Below are 27,142 nucleotides of genomic sequence, written 5' to 3'. Positions count from 1 at the left end.
ATTCTTTATTTCAAACATTATTTTTTTCATGTGACATCAAGCGTTTTGTTCTATAACGGAGCCTAGATGAACCAAGTTACAATCAAATCATGGTGTTTTTAAGTGTTACGATCTGAAGTATAAAAATTACACTCTGACTATCTTTTATAGTTTTCAATCTAATGATAAACATGATCTAACAACTTACTAGAATTAAGGTCACAAGTTCAATTCTCAATAAAACAATTACTAATAAATATTAATATTTTTCCAGTTAATTATACATGTGATAGATTCCTTCTATACCACATACAAAGAGATTAAAAAATCAAAAGAAAGAATTACTCTAATCAAAATTATATTTGTTTAATATACACTCAAAGACAAAAAAAAGTGGTAAAAAAGAACTTATAAAGAAGATAAAAAAATAAAAAAATTGAATTTGAATTTTGAATTTTGAATTTTGAATTTTTTTTAGAGAAATAAAGAATAAAATGGTTATAAATATAAATATATATATATATATATAATTTTAACTTAAAATTCAATATTAAATATAAAGAGACGAATTATTTTTACACAAATATCACATCTCAAATGTAAATAACCTCTTTCATATGGCTAGGGCTTAAATAATTTACACAATGTAAAGAGTTTATTTTTGTAGTAACATCTAGTCGCAAATTATTTTTAACTCTAATATATATATATATATATATATATATATATATATTTAAATCTAGAAAGGGGTAATAAGTAGGTGTAGGTGCACTTAGAAATAAAAATTCTATGTCCTTGGGTAAATGTACATTATTGATATGAATTATCTAATGAAAATGGCACTGGATTATTTTTCAGAAACGCCAAAAATTATAGAATGGATTATTTACATTTTTCATTATTAATAATTGTTTTCTTTAAATAAAGGACATAAATATATTTTAATTCCTTAAAAATTGGGACATCTTTTTTTAAATTTAAAATTAATATTTTTACTCTATATATTCTGAAAGAAAAATTAAACTTAATTAGTTTGTAATTTTAAAGAAAATGAAATCCAGGTCTGAAAATTGTGAACATGTTTATGACAAAAAAAATGTATATAGTAAAACTATGTTGCATCATCTAGAGACACACTATTCAAAATGGTTTGGTGAAGATTGCTAAGTTACACCTGCAACAAGAACATTCCATTAAAAGCTTTGAAGAAACACCATTGTTGTGAAACAAGTGCAAAGAAATATTATAGTTTTTGTTTTATTTTGAAATAAAAAAAGAGGTTTTAGAAACATGGGGACCCATGAAATATCTGATTATTCACTCCACCATGATGAGATTTTGGAAGACTATGGAAATTGATTGGGGAGCCATGATTGCTGCATGGAATTCAGCAATACTATGCCACACTACACATTTATAATTGCTTCTTTCTTTCACATTACTATAACCACAATGTTTTGTATGTTTTTTTAATAGGGAAAGAATAAATAAATTATTATAAAAAAATTAAGATAAACAAAAGATATGGAAAAGATATTTATGTATATTTATTCAACTTCCTTATCAATACAAGAAAATCTAAAATTAGATACAACTAAAATTCGTAAAATCTAGAATTAGATACAACTAAAATTCGTATGTAATAATTTTTGTTTTTTGAATTAAATTTTAAATATCTTACATACGGATTCTAATAATCCGTATGTAAATATCCGTATATGATAATCAGTATGTAATTCCAAATTTTCTTGTAAATCATATTAGAGAGATATGCTCCATATGATTTGCTACTTCATATGTTACGTCTATCTATGTGATTACATCAAACTATTGACATATATATATATATATATAATAATAATAATAATAATAATTCTAATAAAAGAGAAAAAAGGTTGAAAAAAAAATATATGAGATTGAATATTTTTTCTATTTTATTTTTCTTACATAAATCAAAACAAAGAGTTTGTATCATTCTACATCTATCTAAGAGACTAAATGTAAAATAAAAAATCAATAAATAATAGAATAAGAAAAAACAAAATAAAGACTAACATATAAAAAAAATAAATAGTTAATAATTAGAAAAGACAAACTAAATTAACAGCTTGGTTATAGAAATCTTGTATTTATAACTTTTTTTTATAAATTATTGTGACGTATTTAAGAGATGTTTTAATCCTTAAAAATAACATATTATTAATTGGTATAGTTTGTATTAATTATGTGTTCCAACCAATAATAAATCAACGGGCTAATGATAAAATAATAATAATCCAATAATGATAAAAAAAAATGTCTTACAACCTTAAAAAAATTGTATGAGAACAACTTATTCAAATAGAAATAATTACACCTTCTATAATAGGGTTTTGCATGTGTTTATTAAGGTGTGTTTTACAAAAGTAATTTAAAACTAGTGAATAGTTAATAAATTACTCATTATTTAAACAAATAATTTATACATTTTAAATTGATAGACTGATTAGAAGTGCTTAACAAAATTAATTTATAAATAAAAAATACATAAAAATTACTAATCAAACAAATAACTAACATACAATAATATAACATAATATTTTTATATTAATAAATAAATTAATTAAATAAACCACTAAATAGTTTTTCTTTTCTTTTCTCTTCTCAAACACACTTTAAACTCAATTTTATTTATTTATTGGACCAACATGTTGGGTTGCTAAGTCTCTTTTCTTATTTTCTCCTCTTTGAAGGCACAAATAAATTTTGGTTTTGTTGATGAAGAAAACCAACTTTACCTTAACTATACATCAATAGCAATAGTTTATTTTAATAGTTTTGAATTGTAGGTATACAATAATTGTACATTTTTATTCAATCATGAATATTAGTTGGTATTAATTTTATATTTTTCCATATTTTATGATTTTTTTTATAAAACTTAGTAAAAATGAGTTATTTTATATTTTCATGTGAATTTTATAAAGTTGTATGAAATATTTGCAAAAAATATTATAAAATGTGATCATAGTATTCAACAATTTTTAATCATGCATGATCTTTAGGATAATTATTGTAAAAGTTACTAAAACGTTACTCATTCTATCCACATTGATACTTGATTCAACCATTTTTTTTTATCAACAATACAAAACACAAGAATTATGCTTTGAATGAGTTAAACAAATTGTTGAATTCAATAAATAATTGTCTTTGTGTGTGTTTTATTATACTTTATATATCATAAAATATAGTTGCAGTTTTAACTTTAGAAAATAAATTAACCAATGCTTTCATATTTTTAACGATGTTAATGTCTTATTTTTAATTTGTCTCAAATAAATTATCATCAATGCATGTATTTACCGAAAAAATTAATATATTCGTTAACAGAATAAAGTTTTTTCAATAAATGTAATCTATTTATTCACTATAAAGAAAATAATTAATTACTTTATTAACTAAATTATATATTATTTTAGAGAACACAAAATTATCTAAAGTGATTTTTATTATTAATAAAAATTTATAAAACCGTTTCTAAATTGATATATATTAAGTAACAAATTTAGAAACCGTTTTATAAATTTTTATTAATAATAGAAACTACTTTAAATGAATTTTTTAATTTATATAATAGTTTCTAATTTACTCAATATAATAAATATTTATTTTGATCTCTACCGGAACACCCCATAATTTACATATAGTTATTATAATAAAAGTTCTACCAGTTTCTATACAAACTTGGAGTTTTTCCAAACATTCCTAATACATGATTAGGATTTATAAAAATACAAATATTTACATATCCATAGCTCAAAATAAAACTCTGAAACCTCTAAGGCTCTCCTGCACCTGTATGGTCATCTGCTCGTGTCCATAGTCATCGCAATTAAAACACAACAAGAAAAGCAAGGGTAAACTAGTAAAAATAGAATTTTATAATATACACACTTAAATCCAAAGAGAAAATCAAATTACATGATCAATTTATTCAATTTTCTTCGAATCTCAACAATAAAACAATCACATAGATCTCACATCCAGAATATTCAACAAACAACGTCTTCCGGAAGACTCGTATTAAGTAAGTCCTACCAGAGACTAACACCTGATCCAAAGATTACCAGCGAATCCAACAAAAAGGATCAGGGTAAGTTCAATACAACCCAAGTCGTGCATCTCATATGTCACGGTGTGCATGAACTCCCCCATCAGCTTCTCACCATCTGATATCTTAGTTTATGTGACTTAGATCATCAGTGAAGCTCGGAGATCTCTATTACCACATAGGCATCAATACTTAATACACAACAAACATCAGTCCATACATTATCCCAAATGTATGAATTCAATTCCATAACATTCCGTCATACAATATCATTCAAAAAGTGATCAACAATATTTAAAAGTCTATTTGACATAAAAAAAACACTTTAATACTAAATCATCAAAATCTAATATTTCCAAAAATTTAAATAATATATAAACAAACAACCTTATATATATATATATATATATATATATATATATATATATATATAAACACAACATCCCTGCACGAGAAATTGAATATTGGGACCACGTTCATTCCACATCCAGATCTTCTAGCCTAGGGTTCTATTAAAAATTAAATTTAGTTTCCCTTACCTTAATTGCTTGTTTTCCAATCAACTTATAGAATTTTATTATAAGCTTCAAGATTTACGGGCCTAATGCAAGTTATCCAAACAGAACAAAAATTCAGTATATATAATAGAATAAGTTGAGAGGATTAAACTTCTCAACTGACCCCACCAAGATTGATGACTAAATCCTAATAAAAAACAGAGAACAAAGCATATTTAGAGTAAAAATGAATTTATTCTGTTTGAAAATTTTTCTGATCGAGTAGAAATGTTTTTTAACTCCTCACCTCAGCTACAACGTGGTACGATCAGATTCTAAAATAGATGAAGATTGGGAGAGAAAATTAGGAGAGAGAGGGAGAGAAGAGAATATGGAGAGAGAGAATAAAAGGCACGAGAAGGGCTATGTAGCCTTTTAAAAAACGTTGTTACATCTACTATTAATTTTTATTTAATGATTTTATTGTAATAAAATAATTTTGAAAGGAATGAGTATTATTTTGGAATGAAATTCACTCACATCGAATAAAAGTGTAAAACTATTAAACATTGTGTTTTTTCTTTTTGGATTAGAAAAAAGTAGGGTTTTTAAGATGTCAATGTCAAATGTTTGATCCTTGGTGTATCAAACTTCCTTTCTTTGGGACCAAAGGATGGATCCATGTTGTAAACAATGGGGACAAACCACCAATTTTCAAATCTCTATTCTCTTATGATATTATTATATTCTTCTCTCACCTTTAAAAGATACTCTACCAAGTTCCTTCTCCAAAATCACAAATTTAAGAGTGAAAAAGGAAGTGCATTTGAAAAACTTTAACCTACTAAGGAAAAGAGTGTCACTTTTTGTGTTTCTCTATATTTTTTATAAATGGAATAAAAAAAAATAGGAGAAATTACTATGAAGTATACAATTAATTATAAGAAGATAGCTAAATATAAAATAAAATGTAGATACATGATGGTAATTACTAAATAAAGATAAAGATATAATAGTATCCAACGAAAAAGTTAACACTAAAGTGAGATATCAATAAAATAAGTTATTTCTCATTTTCAACGTATAGCAATTCTCTTTTGAATTTAAATAAGAATAGAATAATTAACGGTAATCAAGGCTAATTAATTCCATGGTCATAAATTCAATTATTATAAACTCCTTTTTCTTTTTCTCAAGTTGCTTTTCAAAAAACGTCTACATACCATACCAATGTTAACCTAATTTGAAACATCTTTAGTATAGAAATCAATTAACCTCGTACGGAAAGAAAATTATTAAATAAAAATTATTTTTTTTAAATTAATTATTATATCAACTAAATTAAATATTATTTTAAAGATTAAATAATTATTATTTAAATAAAAATACTATCAAAAAATTATTAAATAAACACTATTTTTAAAATAAAATAATTAATTATTATATTAAATAAATTAAATATTAATTTAGAAACTAATTAAATATTGATGTGTAAATTAGTTTCTATTATTGAAAAATCATTTTAAATTATTTAAATATTAATATTTTTATATTTAAAATTAATTTTTATTTAATAATTTTATAAAAGTGATATATATATATATATATATATATATATATTCTTTTTAACTTAGAACATAATTATAAAAATATAGTTCCTTATTCCATTGATTTGTACACGTTTTATTTCCACGTTAGGGTCGAAGTTATAATCCTATGGAAATAAAAAAGAAAGTTATTTCAACCTCTATTATAACTTCATTATTTTAGTTATTCTTTATTTTAATTAATTTAAAATTTAAAAAAATATTTTCAAAATTATGAAAATTATTCCTAAAAGGATTTTTTTAATTACAATATTCTCGTGTGAATTACATAACCGAAAATATAAAATTATAACTTGAATTTGAGTGATGTTTTTTCTACTCATTTATCCTCTTAACAGTTGTAACTTTCATAAAGCACCTTTACTTTTTTTTTAACTTATCATTTATCTTTATATTTATTCTAAAAATCATATAAAAGAGCTTTTTTTTTTATCTTGTAATAATATTAATATTTTGAATAATGATACCCATCACCGTATTTATTGACGTTAAGCAAAAGGAGGAAGAAAAGTACATTTTTATTTATTAATATTATTATCTATAGTTATATGTTTTTTTCAATAACCGATTTTAATGTACATATTTTTTTTTTCAATTTTACCCTTATTAATATATTTTATTTCATCTTTTAAATTTTAAAATGATGAGAATGTGCATTACATCATTTCAAATTAATCACTAAAAATATAATTATTTTTTAATTTTTTAAATTAATGTTAAGGAGTAATTTTTATTGCAAAGTAATCTCTCTCACTCTTCCCGAAACTCTTTATTTTAAGGACATAAGACACAACCTTTATGAAATAGATTTTTTTGAAAGATAAGAAGAAGACAACTTTTGGTTACTATCTGCTATTCCACTTTATTTCAAACAACTTCATTCATCGGTAAAGTTATTATTTTTTTTTTCATTTACTATCAAGTTAATCTCCACTTTATCTTGAACCTCATCATACTCTGTAATCCCAAAATCACTAGAGAAAGAAGAAAAAAAGAAGCACAAACTAGAAAAGAAGAAAGAAGAGGTTGATTAATAATTCATTAATTTTCTTTTTACATATTATTTTTTGTTTTTCAACTTTAGTTCATTTAGATTAAAAAAATATAGATACACTATCACACCTGTATTTTCACGGATTAATATAAAGAAAATGGTATATTTAGACTGGCGAATCACATCATACAAGTAAGATATTCATATTATACATTCCTTCCAGATAAAGTATTATAATTGTATACTTTTTTTTTTCTTTTATCTTTATATTTAAAATAATCTAATTTTATCCCTATATATATCATTTTAATCTTTTTTGGTGTTGGATAATTTTTAATTTCTATTATCGGAATTTAGAAGGATTAAAAACAAGTGGTACCACTTTTTTTTTTTTTTTATCAAAATCCCAACAATCCCAAGAACACTCACATATGTGTGCATTTGTTTATTATTTTTTGGCTTAATAATTTTTTGTATTATCATTTATTTATTTTATTAAATTTGTTCCATCTGTTAATAACAATGTTCAATCAAGTTACTTAATTATAAAAGTAACACGATGTGATTTTTCAAAGTTCATTGTATCTTCTTCTATTTTCAAAAATACAATAATGTGACATTTTCGTTACGTTGGAATTAACTAATTAGTTTTATAATTTATTATTATGTATTAATTATAAATTTTTCTATGTACATTAAAATTTTTAACATTATTTTTTTAAAACTATTTTATCATTAATTAAATAAAAGGTTAGAAAACTTGATTGATTTTTATTTATTAATAATGAGTATATAAAATAAAAATAAATAGTGAAACTAAAAAGATAATTAAGCCCTATTTTTATATTTTTTTAGTCACTTAAAATGTAGGTATGGAATGTTAGACTATACTAAGTGTCCATTTATATTTTTCCATTAAAAATAGTGCATAAGTATTTTAATTAATGTTTTTAAAGAATAACGATTGATTATAAAACTTGTTAAACAATAAAGACCTAAGTGAGACTTAATTTTTTTTCTCTTACAATTTTAGTTTTTAAATTTTAAAATTTTTGGATTAATCTTAATTTGATACATGATTTATTTCTTTTTATTATTATAATTAAATACTAGACTTGACATATTCATTTAAACTGTCACGCCTCGAAAAATACCTCTAACTATTATAATACAAGTTCAATAGATTTTTATACAAGTTTAAAGTTTTTCAAAACATTCCTAATGTATGATTAGTATTTATAGAAATACAAATATTTACAATTCATAGCTCAAATAAAACTCTAAAATCTTTTAGGCTCTACCTGTATGATCATCTGCTCGTGTATATAATACAGCTATCGCGGTTAATACAACAAGAAAAACAAGGGTAAACTAGTAAAAAAATTATAATATACACTATTAAATCAAAAGAGAAAACCAAATTACATGAATCAATTTCTCAATTATTGAATCTTCTTCCAAATCCCAACATAAAAATCACATGGATTTACACATTCAGAATATTCAACAAACATAATAACAACTTATGCCTTCCGGAAGATCCGTATTAAGTCCTACCGGAGACTAACACATCATCCAAAGATTACCCGCGAATCCAACAGAAAGGATCAGGGTAAGTTCAATACAACTCAAGTCATGCATCTCATATGTCACGGACTCCCCCATCAACTTCTCACCACCTGATATTTTAGTCTGTGTGACTTAGATCATCAGTGAAGGTCAGAGATCTTTGTTACCACATAAGCATCAATAATTAATACACAAACATCAGTCCATACATTATCCCAAATGTATGAATTCAATTTCATACAATTTTCATCATACAATATCATTCAAAACGCAATCCACAATATTTAAAATCTTATTTAACATAAAAAATAACACTTAAATACTAAACCATCAAAATCTAATATTTTTACAAGTTTAAATAAAATATAAACAAACAATACAATATATAAACAAACAACATCCCTACAAGATAAATTGAAACTTGGGACCACTTTTCCTCCATATTCATATCTTCTACCTTAAGGTACTATTGAAAGTTAAAGTTAGTTTTCCTTACCTTAATTGCTTGTTTTTCAAGCAACCTCTAGAATTTTAATCTCTCAGTCTGGATAAGCTTTAAGAGCCTAATGCAAGTTATCCAAACAAAACATAAATTCAATATATAATAGAATAAGTTGAGAGGGTTACTTTTCTCAACTGACCCCACTAAGATTGAAGACTAAATCACGGAGAAAGACATAAGGGATCTTTAGAGTAAAAATGAACTTACTATGTTTGAAAATCTGATCGGGTAGAAATGTACTCTGACTCCTCAGCTACACCATGATGTGATCAGATTTTGGAATAGATGAGGTATGAAAGAAAAATTGAAGAGAGAAGGAGGAGGGAGAGAGAAAGGGTCTGCGGCTTTTTTTTTCTTTCTTTCATTATTATGCTTTACGGTTTCTTAGTGAAGCATGTGATTGGTTTGCGCCTTTGTTTTTCTTTTATTATGCTTTACGATTTCTTACTAAATGATGAAAGAAAAAATTTCTTTATTTTTTTTATATTTTGTTGACATTAAAAGAAAAAATATTAAATAACAACTAAATTTAGAGACATAATTATTTTTTACATTAACTAAATTACATATTATTTTAGAGACTAAAAAAATTATTAGTATTTAAAGTGATTTCTATTATTAATAAAAATTTATAAAATAATTTTTAAATTTGTATATAAATTTGCTATTAAGATTTTAACTACTAATATTTTAGATTCTAAATTAGTCTCTAAAATATTAATAGAGACTAATTTAGAATATAAAGTAATAAGTAGATAAAACATTGGTAACTTAAATACTAATTTAGAAACTAGTTTATAAATTACTTTAAATACCAATAATTTTGTTTAGTTTATAAAAAGGATATTTAATTTAGTCAATAGTAACTAATTTTTTTATTTTTAAAATTAGTTTCTATTTAATAATTTTCTTGTAGTGTGAGGATTGTATTTATCACAACATAAATGGTTAATGTACGGAAAGGAAAGTGAAAAAACGTCTAAGAGTTTTAAAATCAACTTATGTATTGTTCTTATAGGGCCTGGAAACAAACTTCTTTTCTTATGGACTTGTCGGCTTCTTAGTCTTCTATCTCAGGTCTGGGCTTTCAATTACATTGTTCACTGATTTGGTATTGGATTTGGACGCAAGTTATGGACTCTCACTCGCTGGGTTGGGTCAACTTGAACTCTTGACCTCTGGTCTCGGTATCAGCTCTCGGGTAGGTGTGTGTGGCAAAAGGCTCCGATGATAAAGTCATAATCGATTTTAGTTAATTATTAGATAAAATTCACTCTACTTACATTTCTTTGGTTGATCACCTATTTATAGTACTTTCTTAATGAGTCTTAAACCCAATTAGGCTTTTAATCTTTGTACCTAATATTTATTAAACATACTCCATGTATTTGGTCCTATTTAATGACCTTTACTGCAATATTTTACTATTTAATAACTTATTCATTTATGTTTAATTTTTTTTTATTGTCCATTTTTCCACCTTTCGACCATTTGGCCTACCTTTAGGCCATTCAACCTAGACAATACATATATTATTATTTTATTTTTATTATGAGATTTTCAATACATACATTTTTTTCACCCTTAAAATTAGAAGATATATATATATATATAATGAAATATTTAATGCTATTCTATATATATATATATATATATTGTGGAGGGTCTTTTCAAGAGTGAGTGTGGAGGGTCTTTCCTTGTCCAGAGAAGGGTGGTCTCAGTGGACACATGTGTTCCTATTGGAATATGATTTGGCATGGATTTGAAAGCCTTTGTTTCTTCGTTTATCTCTTCTTTCTTAGTTAGAAAAAAATTATTTAACACTATTTTTTTTTTCTCACACTTCCATTTTACAATTTCTTTTAATAATAAAATATTATATTCTTTTAATATAAACAAAATTATAAAATAAAATCATAATATACTTGATTATCAAAATGAACGTAAATTAATCGTATTCGTTCTCTAAAATATTTTTTTTATCTCTCTTAGTTTTTATAAAAAAATTATTGGCATAAAGTAGTTTTATTTTTAATAAAAATTTATAATTTAATTTTTAAATTGGTATCTAATTAGCTAATTATCAATTATTATAAATTTTAAAATTATTGGTAGCTAAAATCTTGGTAGCTAATTAGATACTAATTTAGAAACTAGTTTATAATTTTTTTATTAATAATAAAAATTAATTTAGATATCAATAATTTTTTTTATAAAATAATATTTAATATATTTAACATAATAACTATTTTTTAATTAATTTTTTGATAATTTTCTAATAATGAATTATCTATCATATAAATTGTTATAATATGTATTAAATGATATTTAAACTTAATTATTTCAATAATTTTATGTTATTCCATAATGTTCTAGATATATAGAAGAATATAAAGTACATTTGACAAACTAATTATGCATATAAAATATTCTCATATAGTTGTTTTATTTTATTTTTATTCTTATATCTTATTAGTTAATGTTATTTAATTATGTTATTATAAACTATTTAAGAAGTCCATGAGCAATGAACTTTTTATTTGTAAATTTGAAAAGAAGAACAACTCTAATTTAAGTTAAGAATATGCAAATAGCAGTGATGATGGAACTTTCTATTTATTTTTTCAAGTAAATGTAGGAATTGATATCTGAAAAATTAAGCTTCCTGTCATTGATTGAAACTTCCATATACATTTGTCATTTTTTTTATTAATAATGAATAAATTAAATAAAAAATACTTTAAAAATGTTCCAACCTTTAAAAAAAACCTAAACCAAACAAAAACAAAATAATATATATATATATATATATATATATTCCTTGAAGAATTCACTCGTTTATATTTATAGGTATTTGATATTTCATACATATATTCAACCTTCTATAAATTATACAAAAGAACTATATACAAGTAAATCATCTTTTTAAGAATACATTTACATGAAAATTTTAATAATAAATATATTGGCTCTCATTTTCATAATCATCGATTAAAATACTTTTTTTTTATTTCTCAAATTTATCGAATATAACATAAATCAAACACAAAAGTTCTTGACAAATAAATTATCCTAAAAAATATAAATAAAATTACTCATATAGTATTACTGTTGTTAGCCTAATAAATTTTTACATGAAAATATGGAGTTTGTTGCTAAATAAATCATTCTCACACCATATAAAACTACAAGTATTTAACTAGTACATCTATGCATATGCAAGTACTTAATCACTACATAAATAATTTTACTAGTAATTAAGTAAATTAGTACTGAGAATATTAATTATATTGTGCCAAACAATTGATAGAATAAGTAAAGTGAGGTTTTGGGCCTTTGTCACCTGAAACTTCAGAATGAGTGAATGCTGTTTTGTTTTCTTCTCAAGAACACCAGTATTCCCTTCTCAGTATAAATAATACTTTATCAAAATAGTGAAATTTATTGTGAAATGTATTTAAAAATTAGCAATTTATTAATTTTTTTATCTGCAAAAAAATTGAACTAAATTAAATGAAACATTCTAGAGATATGTTTCAACTTTTATACAAGAAAGAGACTAAAAAACAAAGTCAAATCCAAAGCAATTTATTAAACTTAATACCAAACCCTGATAACATTTAAAAAATTATTTTTTTATCAATAAAGAATAAATAAATAAAAAGAGACACTTGGAATGCAGTGCATATACATACATCAATTTAAAAAGAGAAATGATATTACTATGAATATGCATTAACAATTTACAGTTTTTATACTGTCATCTCATAACAAATATTTATTTTTATTTTCATATTAACTGTTTTTAAAATCATATTATAACAGCCATTTTCTTTTAAGTACATGGAAATTAAACTCAATAAAAAATACCGACAAAATATTTAAATTAAGTCTTTAAAGAAAAAGAAAAACATTTTGGTGGTCAAAGCAAAACTACTTATCTTCATTACAATTGAGAGAGAAAAGCAACATAGTAAATTTTGATGATGGAAATTTGACCTTCTAAAACATTAGTGTTTGTGACTGTTTCACACATTTTATGAAACAATGTAATCATAATCATGGTTACTTAGATGAAAGAATTTCAAGATATAATATGGTAAAGTTTTTTGACACACTCTAGTAAAAAACAATACTCTATAATCGTTTTTTAAAATAAGATATTATATTATAATAAAATAATATTTTTTTTAAATGTGAAGGGTATGAAATTGGTGTGAAAATATTATTGGCTCTAAGTATTGAATTATTTATATAATATGTCCTTTTGTTATGATTGATAAATTCTCATTTTAAGGGGAATTTTGTATGGTGCTTCAACTGTGTATACCATTGTAATTTACACCTTTTTGGGACATGCATTTTAGGATAATTTGGAGAGAGAAAACCCTTAAGCTATCTATAAGAAGAAAGCATTTTGGTTACAGTAATGGATCTGTTTGGTAAATGCTGGATATGGTTTTCCCATTACAATGAGTTGGTAAAAGAAAAAACACATTCATAGGTCAATTCTATATATGACTCATCAAATGAGGAACTTGAAAATTCAGTCCTTTCAAGAAACAAACCTAAATGCAATTATTTTCCCACTACATAGGAAAATGGGTTCTACTCACACTTCTCTTTCATAGAATTCACCATAATGCATCTTTGTAAGAACAATGAAGTATATTGGATTTTTTTCTTGACTTTTTAACATTTCTAGAGAATTAATCTCTTGTAAGATATCATGTTATATAATATTATATGTTTTTTTTTTTAAAAATAATAATGTTGTTGATCATGGTAGTTTGTTAGATTTCTCTTAGTAAGAATATGAGAATTTAGGGTTATGGTTTCTTTTTAGTTTTTTTTTTCTTCTAATAATTTTTAATATTTTAGATTTTAGTTTATGAATTAAGAAAAATTGAGCCAACTAAATAAGTTTTCATATTTTCAAAAATAGTCATAGAGAAAAACTAAGGCACAATTCTCCATTCACCTTCATACCTTCCCCATCACCTCCACATCAATTGTGAAAAGTTGGTTTTAACCTTTTTAAAAAATTTAAATAATCCTAAATGAAGCATAATCTCAATTTTTTAAATAATCTCACTTGTATCCCTACACCCCATACCTTTCTTCGACCCACAATACTTTCATTTTTCTCCAGTCGCAACATTTGATAGAGAAATTTCATCATTTGAGTATGTGAGGGGATTGACAAGAAGATTCGTTGTATTTGACGTTCCTCACTGCAAACATTTTTTTTTTTTAGTTTTGTACTTCATTTTTGCACCTTGTTGATTTTTTTTTCTAGATTTTGTGGTTTTCAAAAAAATGAATAAAGATAAGTAAACAAAAACAAAACCACCACAAGTAAAAACACCACAAAACTTACCTCAATCACTAACCGTCACCAGAAACAACCACTATCACTTAAAAACGAAGAAGAAAACGTCATACTCTTCACTATATTCATAAATATGTTAAATTTTTCAAAACCAATAAATACTCTATATATTGGTATGGTGACCCTTATATTTCTCTCCTTTTCTTTTTATCGTTGAAAAAAAAAAATTCACCAATTGTTTCTCAAAAAATTAAAAAGGGAAGAAAATGACAATACATTCCCAATTACAATGATGCCATTTCTTGTTTAACATTCCATGCATTGTTTGAATTCAAGCCTTTTCATGCCAAAAAAGTGTTAAAAAGCTAAACACACAATTCAATAGTTCTTCTTATGATTTGGAAAATGAAGCATCATACGAATTCAAAACATTAAAAAAACTAACAGATTTATCCATCACTTGAACCCTATCTAATACTTGTCTTTCACTTATGTTTCTCTCTCCATGTGTCTGTTTTTTAATGGCTTAACGTTTAATTAACTAATATAATAATTAAATATGAAAGAATACAAAATGCATTGCCATAATATGACATAGAAAAGAATGACTATCTCTCTCAGACTAGATTTTTAAAATGCAAAGAATTCAAGTCTGTTTTCATTTCTATAAATGATTTAACATTGTTCTTAGGAAAAATATTTATAATCAATTTTTTTTCCCATTCTTAACAAGGAATAAACTTCAAATTACATTTGACAAAGTAGAAAAAGATAAATTTAGTGTTCTCACTAATGCATGCCTGGATTTCAATTTCTCTATCTTAGAGGTCAATGGAATTGTCAAACCTGGTTGTTTTTAATCGAAAAAAAAATCAAATAAAAAAAGTATTAAAAATATAATTCATGTGATCAATCCAATCTCAATTAAATTGTGCTTTTATGTAAAAGACATTAAATGAATATCTTTAATTTTTTTTATCAGTAAGAAAAAATAAATAAATATGGGTCATTTTAGAGGTAATCCAACCCTTATATAGAACAAAAGAGATAAACACATCTTTCTCTAAAGCGAAATGAAATCCGAAAGCTTACCACCAACTATCTAATAAAAACCAATGCAAGCCAAGTTGTCTACCGTACAACAAAAGCTACACTAAAACAAGCTACCACACCAAACACCACTTTCAAACCAAACAAAATCAAAGATTAAAGCGCAAAGTGTAAAGTTCAAAACAGGAAAAAACCATCTTGATCACCTGTCACTCAAAACAACAACAAAAGCTAACACCCTCACAAACACAAAGTAAAAGCTTGACCAACCTATAAAAAGTCATTTACTTTTAATCGAGTACATACAGACTAGGGGGTCAAGACACCAATCTAAAAAGGAAAAAACAAGCAGAGGGCACTTTAGAAGTTACCCAAGACTAGACCTTCAATTGAGCTAGGGAGAAAATTTATAAATGATCAATCACTCCACCTTTAAAGATGTGCTTATTCCTATGCCTCCAAATCTCACTTACTAATGCAATCCAAACATTTCCCCAAAACTATTTTAACAAATGTAGGTGTATCATGCAATTTAAACTACAAGAAATGTGAAACCGAAACATGATGATCTACCGATCTCATCCCTAACCACATGTAGAAAAGGTTCCAAACTAGCCAAACAATTCTATAACCAAACAATAAATGACTTGTTGTCTCCTCTTTCACCCCGCACAAACACCACAAGTTACTTTCAATCTCAACCTCCCGTCTCTTCAAGTTGACTTTAGTAACAATCTTATTTTCTAGCTAATAGATACATATAGGTAATGAGTATGAGTATTTTAATTACATCCGTGTTGATAAGGTATCATGTCTCCAACCCCTAGCGGTTAATCATTATACCTGAGTTTTATTTGGATACTTTTAAAAAAATCAAGTGATTAAAAAGTTTATATAGAGTATATTTTTTGGTAGATACTCTGTGTGGTATCTAAAGTAATTTATATTATTAATAAAATTTATAAAGTAGTTTTAAATTAATATCTAATTAGCTACTAAGGTTTTAACTACCAACTATCTTAGATTCTAAAGTTGGTAGCTAAAACCAGTAGCTAATTAGATACCAATCTAAAAACAATTAATGAATAATAAAAACAACTTTAGATACCAATACATTTTTTTAGTATTTAAAATAGTATCTAATTTACTAATATAATAACGAATTATTTTTTATCTCTAAATTTGATTTTTATTTAATGATTTCTTGTAGCTCCTTGTCATCCATGAGTATGGATCCAAAAAGATGCCACACAATTGTTAAAATAGGAATTTTGTTAAAATAGGAATTTTATAGTGTATTGTTGTTCAAGTATGCCAAGTTAAATTTGATGAACTTGTAATATTGTGGACATTGACTAGAGTAAAAAATGCAAAAGAGAAGAGACACGATAGAGAGATACTTCTATTAGGTTTTTTAATGGGAGAGACTCATGAGTTAATCAAATATATATACTGGAGAAAAAAATCATATGATGTACTAATATATCAAAGAAATTGATTTGTATTACCTATATGATAAGATACATATATTACTTAAAAGAACACCATAATAATTTTTGTTGATAAAAAAACACCATAATTAAGTGTTTTTTTATCTTAGAAATCATTAACCTAATAAAATATTTTATAACTAAAATATCTTAACCTAAAATATTTAATAACAATTATAATTATGTGATTTTGAACTCACTTAACTTCATATTTCAATATTTTAGAATTAATATGAATTATATATTAATATATTTTATCTTTGATAAGTCTCAATTTTAATTAAATTTTCATACATATTTATTTATATTTAGTAAGTTAATTTTTCAAGATCAACAACAATACCTTGTAGTATAGTATCACTTCAGGCTCAGGCCATCAAGACTCTAAACCTTCTCTAACACACCAATTGAAGAGGAAAAAATCAGAGTAAAAAAGACACTTATAATGCAATTCTAATATAAGTTCATGACTTTATCCACTCAATCAAATATAAGCACCAAGATCAACGAAGTAACAAACAAATTTTAATATTAATACTATAGATAATGTGTTTTGAACATAAACCAAACTTATGTATATCAGCATCACTTCGAAACAAAAGTAAATAGTGAACAACCTTGAACTAGCAATGAGACAAGTTGAGACACCACTTCACCCATCAAATTCAACACCAAACCAAACAAAAAAAAATACAAAAAAAAAACCCATTAAACTATAAAACACAACCGAGAACACTTGATTATTTGCACGAATTGAAAAAAAAAAATAATAGAGAAAGAAAAATATAACTATTTCTCTCTACTACCTCCTCATTCCATACCCTCTTTTCATCTTCCTTCCATACCCTTTTTACCCTCACCAAAATAGATTATATCTAATCTATTTGACATAAAAACCTTTAAAATTAACTATTTTTTTATCCGCAAGAAACAAATAATTAAACAAGACTACTTAAGGGGTGGTCCAACTCTCATACAGAGCTAGATATACAAAAACACCTTTCTGCATACTCAAACAACATCCCAAAAGATCCGCCTATTGCCAATCCCTACGCCACCAACTAAATACAACAGTAAGATCAAGGACCAACCCCGCCACCCTAATAATAACTTTAAATTGAATGCATACATATCAAGGATTCTAGACACCAGTCAGAGAACGAGAAACTCACTGACTGTACCTTTGAAGAGATCCAAGATCAAACCTTAACCTGTGTTAGGGAAAAAACTTCAGAATGATCCACTAGTCCTCCTTTAAGTAAACAATTATTCCTGTGTCTCCAAATTTCACTAACTAACGCGATCCAAACATTACTCATAATCAGATTAACTGAAGTAGATGCATCAAGAATTTTGAATCAAAATGTGATCCAGGAACAAGAGGATCAACTGAACTCACTCATAACTAATCATAACAAAGATTCCACACTAGGCAAGTGACTCTGCATCTGAAGAACAAATGACTTGTTGAACACCCTGCACAAGCAACAAAGGTTGTTCTCGATCCCAATATCGCGTCTTTCCAGATTTACCTTAGAAGCAATCTTGTTTTCAATCACCCTCCAAGTTGTGACATGAGTAGAAGGAAGAGCCTTAATCATCCAGAAGAAATTGTATATTCGCATATTTTCCTCGACTCCCTCTCCCCTTAATAAATCATAAGTAGACTTGACTGAAAACATTGTTGTCTCGCTATCCTTCCAAACCCATATGTCCACATTCTCTAACTCGAGCCGCTTACTAGAAATCTCCTCAAAAAGCTGACTTACCTAATCCTCCTCTCAAACAAAAAAACATCTTCTCCAAATTAAATTCCACACTCAGACACCATTAACCCAATCTCCACAATCAAATAGATTTGCCTCCTTAGAGACAGACAAAGAAAAGAGTATGAGGAATCTACTTTTTAAGACTCCAGAGCCTACCTAATTGTCTTCCTAAAACATAATATTTTTCTCATTTCTAACCTCCCAACTGAAACAATCTTCAAACTTCCCTCCCCACTCCTCAGACTTCCATACCTTCATCATATCTCGCCACCACAAAAAAACTTTGCTATTGTTGACCTGCTGTTCATTCAGATTTCTCCATCCTCCATACTTAGACTCAATAATCTCCCTCCACAACCCCCCTTGCCCAAATTTAGGCGTCAAATCCATTTTCTCAATAAGGCCAAATTAAATAGCCTAACATTTATAATGCTAAGACCGCCCGCTTCCCGAGACATACAAACCTTATCCCAAGCAGTCCATGCAATCTTTCTCCCTTCAAACCCCCAACCCCACAAAAAATCCTTTGCATACTCACTATCTTTTTCAACACTGTAGACGACAACTTGAATAGAGAGAGATAGAACAAAGGTATGAATGACAAAACGGATTTCATCAAACAAATCCTCCCAGCCATCGATATCTATTTGCCCTTCCACCTAACTAACCTGCTTTTTATTTTGTTGACCACTTCGTCCCAAAACTCGCCCCTCTTATGACACCCCCTACAGGCATCCCCAAATACTTAAAAGGGGGTTTTCATCACATCACAATTTAATATTGTCGCAAAATGGAGAATTGTGATCTGATCGACCCTAGGACCAGATGCCAACCCAAAACACTTCAAAATATCCTTTATGTTAAACACACTTTTGTATTTTCTTTTCAAAAAAACAAGGTGTCATCAGCATACTGGAGCATGTTTACCTTAACTGAATTTTTCCCGATCTCCAAGCTCTCAACCAAGTCTTTCTCAATCACAATCCTAGACACCTCAGCTAGGCCTTCAGCCGCTATAAGGAACAAGAATGGAGCTAAAGAATCACCTTGCCTCAGACCCTTCTTCGGGTTAAACTCTTTAGTGGGACTTCCATTTCGAGAACTGATATCGAAGCTTATTCTAAACAAACTTTAATCCAAGTTATCCACTTTTCACAAAAACCAAGTCTGCCTAACATGTAATAAATGAAATCCCACCCCATAGAGTCATATGTCTTCTCGTAATCCACCTTGAAAAACACGCAACTCTTCTTCTTCCTCTTCATCTCTTCTAAGACTTCGTTGACAACTAGAACACTATCCGAAAGTCCCCACCCTTTAAGAAAAGTAGATTGCCTAATGTCGATGACTTTATTAATCACCTTTTTCAACCTGATAGCCAAAACTTTTGAAACGATTTTGTACACACACCCTACCAGTGAGATGAGTTTATAATCACTAAGCTGTTGCGGGTTATCAGACTTAGGAATCAAACATATAAAAGATGCATTTGACCCTCTAGGCCACTTACCATTGTCCATAAAATCATTTATCGCCAAAACCAGATGAAATTGAAGTTGAATCCATCAGGATCAGGACTCTTTGAGCTACCACAACTCCAAACTACGTTCTTAACCTCCTCATTAGAAACAACTCCAACCAGCGATGCGATATCTTCATCAGATGTGACATTAAAGCGAACATTGTTCAACCTAACCTGGGGCTTGGACGTCCCATCAAATCTGGCTTCAAAGAACTCTCTGACCTTAGTCTTAACTACCTCCTTATCTTCACACCACCGATTGTTCACTACCCCATTAATCCCATTTCTCATTCTCCTTTACTTCACAGATGAATGGAAGAATTTTGTATTTAAATCACCTTGTTTCAACCACTTTAAACATGTTTTTTGATGCAAGACCGCTTCTTGTTTGAATAAATTTCGACTTTGTTCAGCCAACAAAAGTCCCATCTCCTTCCTTCCAAACTCATCTAAAACATTTTCATCATCTCTTGCATCCAACTCTTGAATTTTCTTTTGTAGTTTTTTTACTGCTTGATTAACGTTCTCGAAAATCTCTCTATTCCAAATCTTCAAATCTGATTTCAACTTTTTCAATTTATCTTTTAATACGAACAATCCTCTGCCAAACACCTCATAACTCTACCATTTACTGTGGATGAATCTAAAAACCTTCCATCTCTTTGCCACACATCCAAACTCCTGAAAGGTTTCTTCCCTCAATCCACTGACGAAACTTTAAGCACTAAGGCACAATTATCAGAGACCGGTCTACTAAGAATACATTGTTTACTATTTGGCCAAACATCCAACCACTCCCTACAAACGAGGATCCTGTCAATTCTGTTCTTAACTGACCCATTCGGCTTATACCAAGTGAATTTTCTTCCAACCATCAAAATATCCAACAACTCAAATTTTTCAATAAAATCGTTAAATCCTCTAGTCTCTCTGCTATAATCAGATACTGAGACTAAAATTTTTCTCTCATCTTTTGTCAAATTGAATTAAAATCCCCAATAATGCACCATGCTCTGTTTTATTAATCATTCCCTAATTTACTAATCTCATCCCATACCTCATTCCTTTCTTTCATCGAGCTAGAACTATACACATTCACTACCGTAATATGTACCCCAACTCCTACCTTTCAAACCCCTTCGATGACAGAAAAAAATCTCCCATTAAAGGAACATGTCATATTGAAATAACTTCTTCTCCACATAGTAATAATTCCTCCTGCATTATTACCCACGTCGTTCTCGATCCAATCAATTTCATTTGAGCCCAACAAATGATAGCAACTTTCTTTACTAAACTCTGAGCACTTTGTCTCCTTTAGGCAAACCATTCCAACCTCCTATTTTCGGATCAAGTCTCTTAAGTATGTTCTTTTCATACTTCCTCCCACCCCTCTTATATTCATACTAATTAGACTCATCATCAGAAACCCAATTCTCCATCTAACTACTCCTCTTATCTCGATTCTCTAGATCGCAAAGCCTGTTTAAGACTACTTCTTCTTCCCCTAACAAAGTGAAACCCATCTCCTTACCAATATTCCACATTCTCCTAGCTTCGCTATATTAATCTTTTAACCAGAACATTCTATTATCATTGTCCGAGATGAAAATTTATGACCTTTATTACATTGACGAAGCAGACTTCGATACCCTTTCAACCACAAGTGTGCTTCCATCTCTCAAAAGAGACTTATATCCCACCCCTCCACCAATACTAGCCATCATCCTCCCTATTGGACAACTAGCAAAATGGAACTTCGACCCACAAACCTTGGCCCTAGGAGGACATAATATTGCTTTACTGGCGTATAACACGACAACCTCGCCACTCCGCACTAGCCCCACATTACTCATCTTCTTCACAACTTTTGTTGTCTAGTCGTCACTCTCGCTCGGACTTGTCCCTGTACCTACATCAACGTTCCACTGCACCTCGCCGCTCACTTCCGTTCCCGCGTGAACGCGTGACCTCCATGTACCATTCCCGCGCCAACGATGACACCGACCATCGCGTCTCCTAGCCCCAAGCTGCCCACCTCTCCACCGCACTTCAACTTCTTCATTTCCACTCAACCAATATACCCATTAGCACACTTTTGCTCATCATCGCAAACCTCTGTCGGCGTTGCAGGGAAACCCTTATCTGAGAAGGCTTTCAAAACATCTTTCACAGGCTCACCACCGTGCCAACCAACTCCCCCTTGTTCATCGCGCCTCTGGAAACGACAAACTCTAAATGTTCGGCCTCGTCAACAATTGGGCCAAACCCTAGAGTTCTCCTCACCCAACTTTTTGTTCTCAATTGGGTATGAACCAGCCCATTACAAATTAAGTCATTTGACCATGCCCCTTCGAAAGTCGATATGCAATTAATTGTCGGCAAGAGACTTTGAGATTTATACTCCACTACATTTTTCAATACCACAGTACCCTCTTTCCTTAGTTCCAAAGCCCCATTCTGACTTTTCGCATCAGAATTAATTCTTCAACTAAAGTGCATCGCCTTTTGGAGACTCTTCCCCCTTCACCGGGAACTAAACAGTCTTATCCTCACCTCTCCTCTCTCTAGACCTATCGTTGTGATCTGAGCACTCAGATTCAGAAAAATCTTCACCAACATTAGCATCAAAATGGGCCTCTGAGTCTTCCTTTGAGACCATGCCCCACTTATGAAATAAATAGCCACACGAAGGAGCAATAAAACTCTCTTCCTCGAAAGACACCTCACAAAATCTATCATTTATTCTTACTATTTTCATCAACCTTGTCTCCTCTCTCAACGGTATTCTGATATGCAACCTTGCGTACTCTAACACCTCTTTTGAAACAGTTCCTTCATCAACCTCTACAAGTGTGCCTACTAGAACCCTAATGTGTTCGAAACATTGATTACTCCAAAGAGCCAACGAGATACCTCTACAACGAAACCAGACGAAACTCTCAAATAACACAAAAGAGTCATTATGGGACAATTGATCCAAAAATACTATCGAACCCTTCTTTGTTCTCTTATATTATCCTCTCAATTAAGCCCTCTTCTTCACAAGACAAAACTATGTACATCTCCCCTATATATCTTACCCTCACAAAATTAAACCCTCCCAAAATAAAGCTCTCCTTAACAGGTTGCCCATTCGTTGCCTTCAACAACTTCCCAACAAAACAACTCTCCAACCAAAAGGACGTCTCCGCATTAACCCTGAAATGGGGCAAGTTGTCTTCTGCACCCTTCTGGTTGTTGCCTGTGTTTCCACCCTTGACGACTTGAGCAAAAGAGCGTTGATGAACCTTCTGGCTCTGAACATTCTGAGTATGAACTTGTCGCTGCAAGGTGTGCTCTGGCTTCTCTTGTCTTTCGCACTTGGGTTTGTTTGTCTGCAACTTCCATGTACCAATCCAAATGGAATCAATTTGTCTTTCCAAAGCAAGTGCATCCCTCACTCCACTAAATCTGACGAAGACAAAAAGTTGTTTTCTGGCGTTTAACTTTCTAGATATGAAAACATCTAAAACTCTTCCCCGACGCTGAAATACTCTCCATAAATCCTTTTCTTAAAACTCATTAGGAAAGTTAGTAAAAAAGAACGTAGTATCTGCCATATACTACTACGAGACCTCTATAATATACTCTAAAATCACCTCCTCGAGAAAACTCCAAAACACCTCCAGCCGCCTCTCCTCGTCGTTATCGTGGTACTACTGCTAAGGGCAACCCTGCAAACGTTCGCCTAGAACAACCTCTAACATCGATCTCCATGCACTCTGTCCTTCCACCCCCAGTGCCACCGCACTGCAGCCCGCTTTACCTCGTCGCCAAACACGAACACCCAACACCAGACCCTGTACCATCGCAGCAACCGTCAATGACCAGCGCAAAGCATCCACAAAACCCCTACGCCACCACTTTGTGGGCGTCCAACTCCGCAAAAAGGACGACCCTTGACGTGTCGTCGCCATGCAAACACCAACTCCTCAAAGGGAACAACGCCGATCACCACCACTAGCACTCCGTTGATCCACAACCACGTAACCCCTACGCCGTCAAAAGCAATTGTCGATCCGCAATCGCGTAGCCCCTATGTTGTCAAAAGCAAACACCGTCCACCACTCGAGGGGAGTTTGAATGACCACCCTAACCGTAGCCGCACAGTTGTGGAATGGGATCAATTGTCCTCTCTCTCGACCAACATTGTGTGGAATTGGTTTACCAAGTTGGTCGGTGTTGGTTAACCTTAGAAGCCCACCAGATATTGAGGCATTGCCAAGTAATCCTATGTTTGGGTCATCTTAGTTCCATCAAGATTCAGATAAATCATGACTTTTAGAAATATTAAAGAATACCCTCATAAAAAATTTCTATCTTTAAACTCATTTTAATAAAAGACATCAATTTCAATTCATTCATATACCAGATTACTCATCATACATACAATTTTAAATCAATTAGTTAATTACTAGTAATGATGTGTATTTATGTAGTTAGAGAACTCAATGCATACCTATATTTATTCTTTTTCTTCATGTACATCTTCATCTCCTTTAACTAGGTCAATAACAAGTTGTTATGTGTACTAAAATTAGTAAGTTAAAAACAAGTTAAAATAGTTCTTTATTAGTAATAAGAATTATATTTGTAGGGATATCGTGTGTGGAAACGTAATAATTTCAACTAAAGATTATGAGAAATTAAAGTAACAAGAAAAATGAGAATGATACCAGAAATTTTTAGGTGGAAAACTCCTTTAAATAGAGGTAAAAAACCACTGGTGAGAGAGCCACAAATTTCACTATAATGGTACTGGGAGTACAATGAATTCCTCTCAGGCTAATAGATAAATAGCCCCAAAAAAAATTCTCTCTATATGGGTTAAACACTTACCCCAAGAGTAGAAATAGAGAGTATATGAAAAGAGAGAGGAAACAAGTGTATGTTGTTGTTTGTTACATTTCTTGAAGGAAGCCACTATATATAGTGTGTAACACCCCATAATTTACATATAACTATTACAATAAAAGTTCTACCAGTTTCTATACAAACTTGGAGTTTTTCAAAAACATTCCTAATACATGATTAGGATTTATAGAAATACAATTTACATATCCACAACTCAAAATAAGACTCTGAACCCTCTAAGGCTCTCCTGCACCTGTATGGTCATCTGCTCGTGTACATAGTACAGTCATTGCAGTTCAAACACAACAAGAAAAACAAGGGTAAGCTAGTGAAAATAGAATTTTATAATATACACAATTAAATCAAAAGAGAAAACCAAATTACATGATCAATTTCTCAAATTATTCAACTTTCTTCAAATCTCAACAATAAACAATCACATAGATCTCACATGGATCTACACATCCAGAATATTCAACAAACAACGTCTTCCGGAAGACCCGTATTAAGTAAGTCCTACCAGAGACTAACACCTAATCCAAAGATTACCAGGGAATCCAACAGAAAGGATCAGGGTAAGTTCAATACAACCCAAGCCGTGCATCTCATATGTCACGGTGTGCATGAACTCCCCCATCAGCTTCTCACCACCTGATATCTTAGTCTATGTGACTTAGATCATCAGTGAAGCTCGGAGATCTCTGTTATCACATAGGCATCAATACTTAATACACAACAAACATCAGTCCATACATTATCCCAAATGCATGAATTCAATTCCATACCATCCCGTCATACAATATCATTCCAAACACGATCCACAACATTCAAAAACGTAATTAAAATAAAAAAAACACTTAAATATTAAACCATCAATATATAATATTTTTACAAATTTAAATAATATATAAACAAACAACCCAATATATATAACACACAACATCCCTGCAAGAAAAATTGAATATTGGGACCACGTCCCTTCCGCATTCAGATCTTCTATCCTAGGGTGCTATAAAAAAATTAAATTTAGCTTCCCTTACCTCAATTGCTTGCTTTCCAAGCAACTTTTAGAATTTTATTCCCCGCCGTTTGGATAAGCTTCAAGATTTACGGGCCTAATGCAAATTATCCAAACATAACAAAATTTCAGTATATAATATAATAAGTTGAGAGGATTAAACTTCTCAACTGACCCCACCAAGATTGATGACTAAATCCTAAGGAAAAATAAAGAACAAAGGATATTTAGAGTAAAAATGAACTTACTCTGTTTGAAAATCTGATCGGGTAGAAATGTTCCTTAACTCCTCTGCTACAACGTGGTATGATCAGATTCTAAAATAGATGAAGATTGGGAGAGAAATTAAAAGAGAGAGAGAGAAGAGAATTGGAGAGAGAGAGAGAGAGAGAAAAAAAAGAGAAAATGGCATGGGGGGAGGGGGTCTGTAGCTTTTTCTAAAAAAAAGCGCCGTTACATTATCTCCAACTACAAAAATTTTCGTCCTCGAAAATGAACTTACCAAGAAAGAGATTAGGGTATGATGCTCGTATCACTTATTCAATTTCCCAAGTGGAATCTCCAGAGGTGAGATCCCACAATACTTTCACCATGGGAATACTCCTTCCACGAAGTTGTTTCACTTGTGAATCTAAAATTCTGATTGGCTTCACTTCAAACGACAAATTTTCTTTGACCTGGATGGAATCAGACTCTAGAATGTGGCTAGGATCAGGTACATACTTTCTTAGCTGGGATACATGGAAAATATTGTGAATGTTAGCTAAAGAAGGAGGCAAAGCAATTTCATAAGCCACAGGGCCTATTCTCCTGAGAATTTGATA

General features: G+C 29.4%; 1 protein-coding gene and 1 long non-coding RNA gene across 2 annotated transcripts; both read right to left on the bottom strand.

Moving 5' to 3' along the window:
• Window positions 1-18,522: 18,522 nt before the first annotated feature.
• Window positions 18,523-20,695, bottom strand: LOC137813478 (uncharacterized). Its single transcript, XM_068615765.1, has 5 exons — window positions 20,424-20,695; window positions 20,080-20,253; window positions 19,796-19,984; window positions 19,347-19,434; window positions 18,523-18,882 (listed from the first exon to the last, which is right to left on the bottom strand). Exons 1-5 carry the CDS (start codon window positions 20,693-20,695, stop codon window positions 18,523-18,525), a joined length of 1,083 nt encoding a protein of 360 aa, XP_068471866.1.
• A 4,699-nt stretch (window positions 20,696-25,394) lies between these two features.
• On the bottom strand, window positions 25,395-26,659 carry LOC150024198 (uncharacterized). The gene is made up of 3 exons (XR_016516181.1): window positions 26,567-26,659; window positions 26,341-26,415; window positions 25,395-25,565 (listed from the first exon to the last, which is right to left on the bottom strand). It is a non-coding gene; the product is annotated as an uncharacterized LOC150024198 (long non-coding RNA).
• Window positions 26,660-27,142: the final 483 nt, after the last annotated feature.

The sequence above is a fragment of the Phaseolus vulgaris genome, chromosome 10, assembly GCF_051622355.1.
Source record: "Phaseolus vulgaris cultivar YP4 chromosome 10, ASM5162235v1, whole genome shotgun sequence".
Classification (NCBI taxonomy): domain Eukaryota; kingdom Viridiplantae; phylum Streptophyta; class Magnoliopsida; order Fabales; family Fabaceae; genus Phaseolus; species Phaseolus vulgaris.
The sequence above is the reverse complement of the archived record's forward strand: the minus strand, read 5'-3'. Positions and strand labels throughout refer to the sequence as shown.

Coding starts and splice junctions, on each gene's coding strand:
- LOC137813478 (XM_068615765.1), bottom strand. CDS start 20,695: ATGAGAAATGGGATTAATGGGGTAGTGAACAATCGGTGGTGTGAAGAT. Junction 19,435..19,795: donor GTTAAGGTAAACATGCTCCA/GTATGCTGATGA, acceptor TGTCGTCTACAG/TGTTGAAAAAGATAGTGAGT. Junction 18,883..19,346: donor CATGGACTGCTTGGGATAAG/GTTTGTATGTCT, acceptor GAGGAGGATTAG/GTAAGTCAGCTTTTTGAGGA.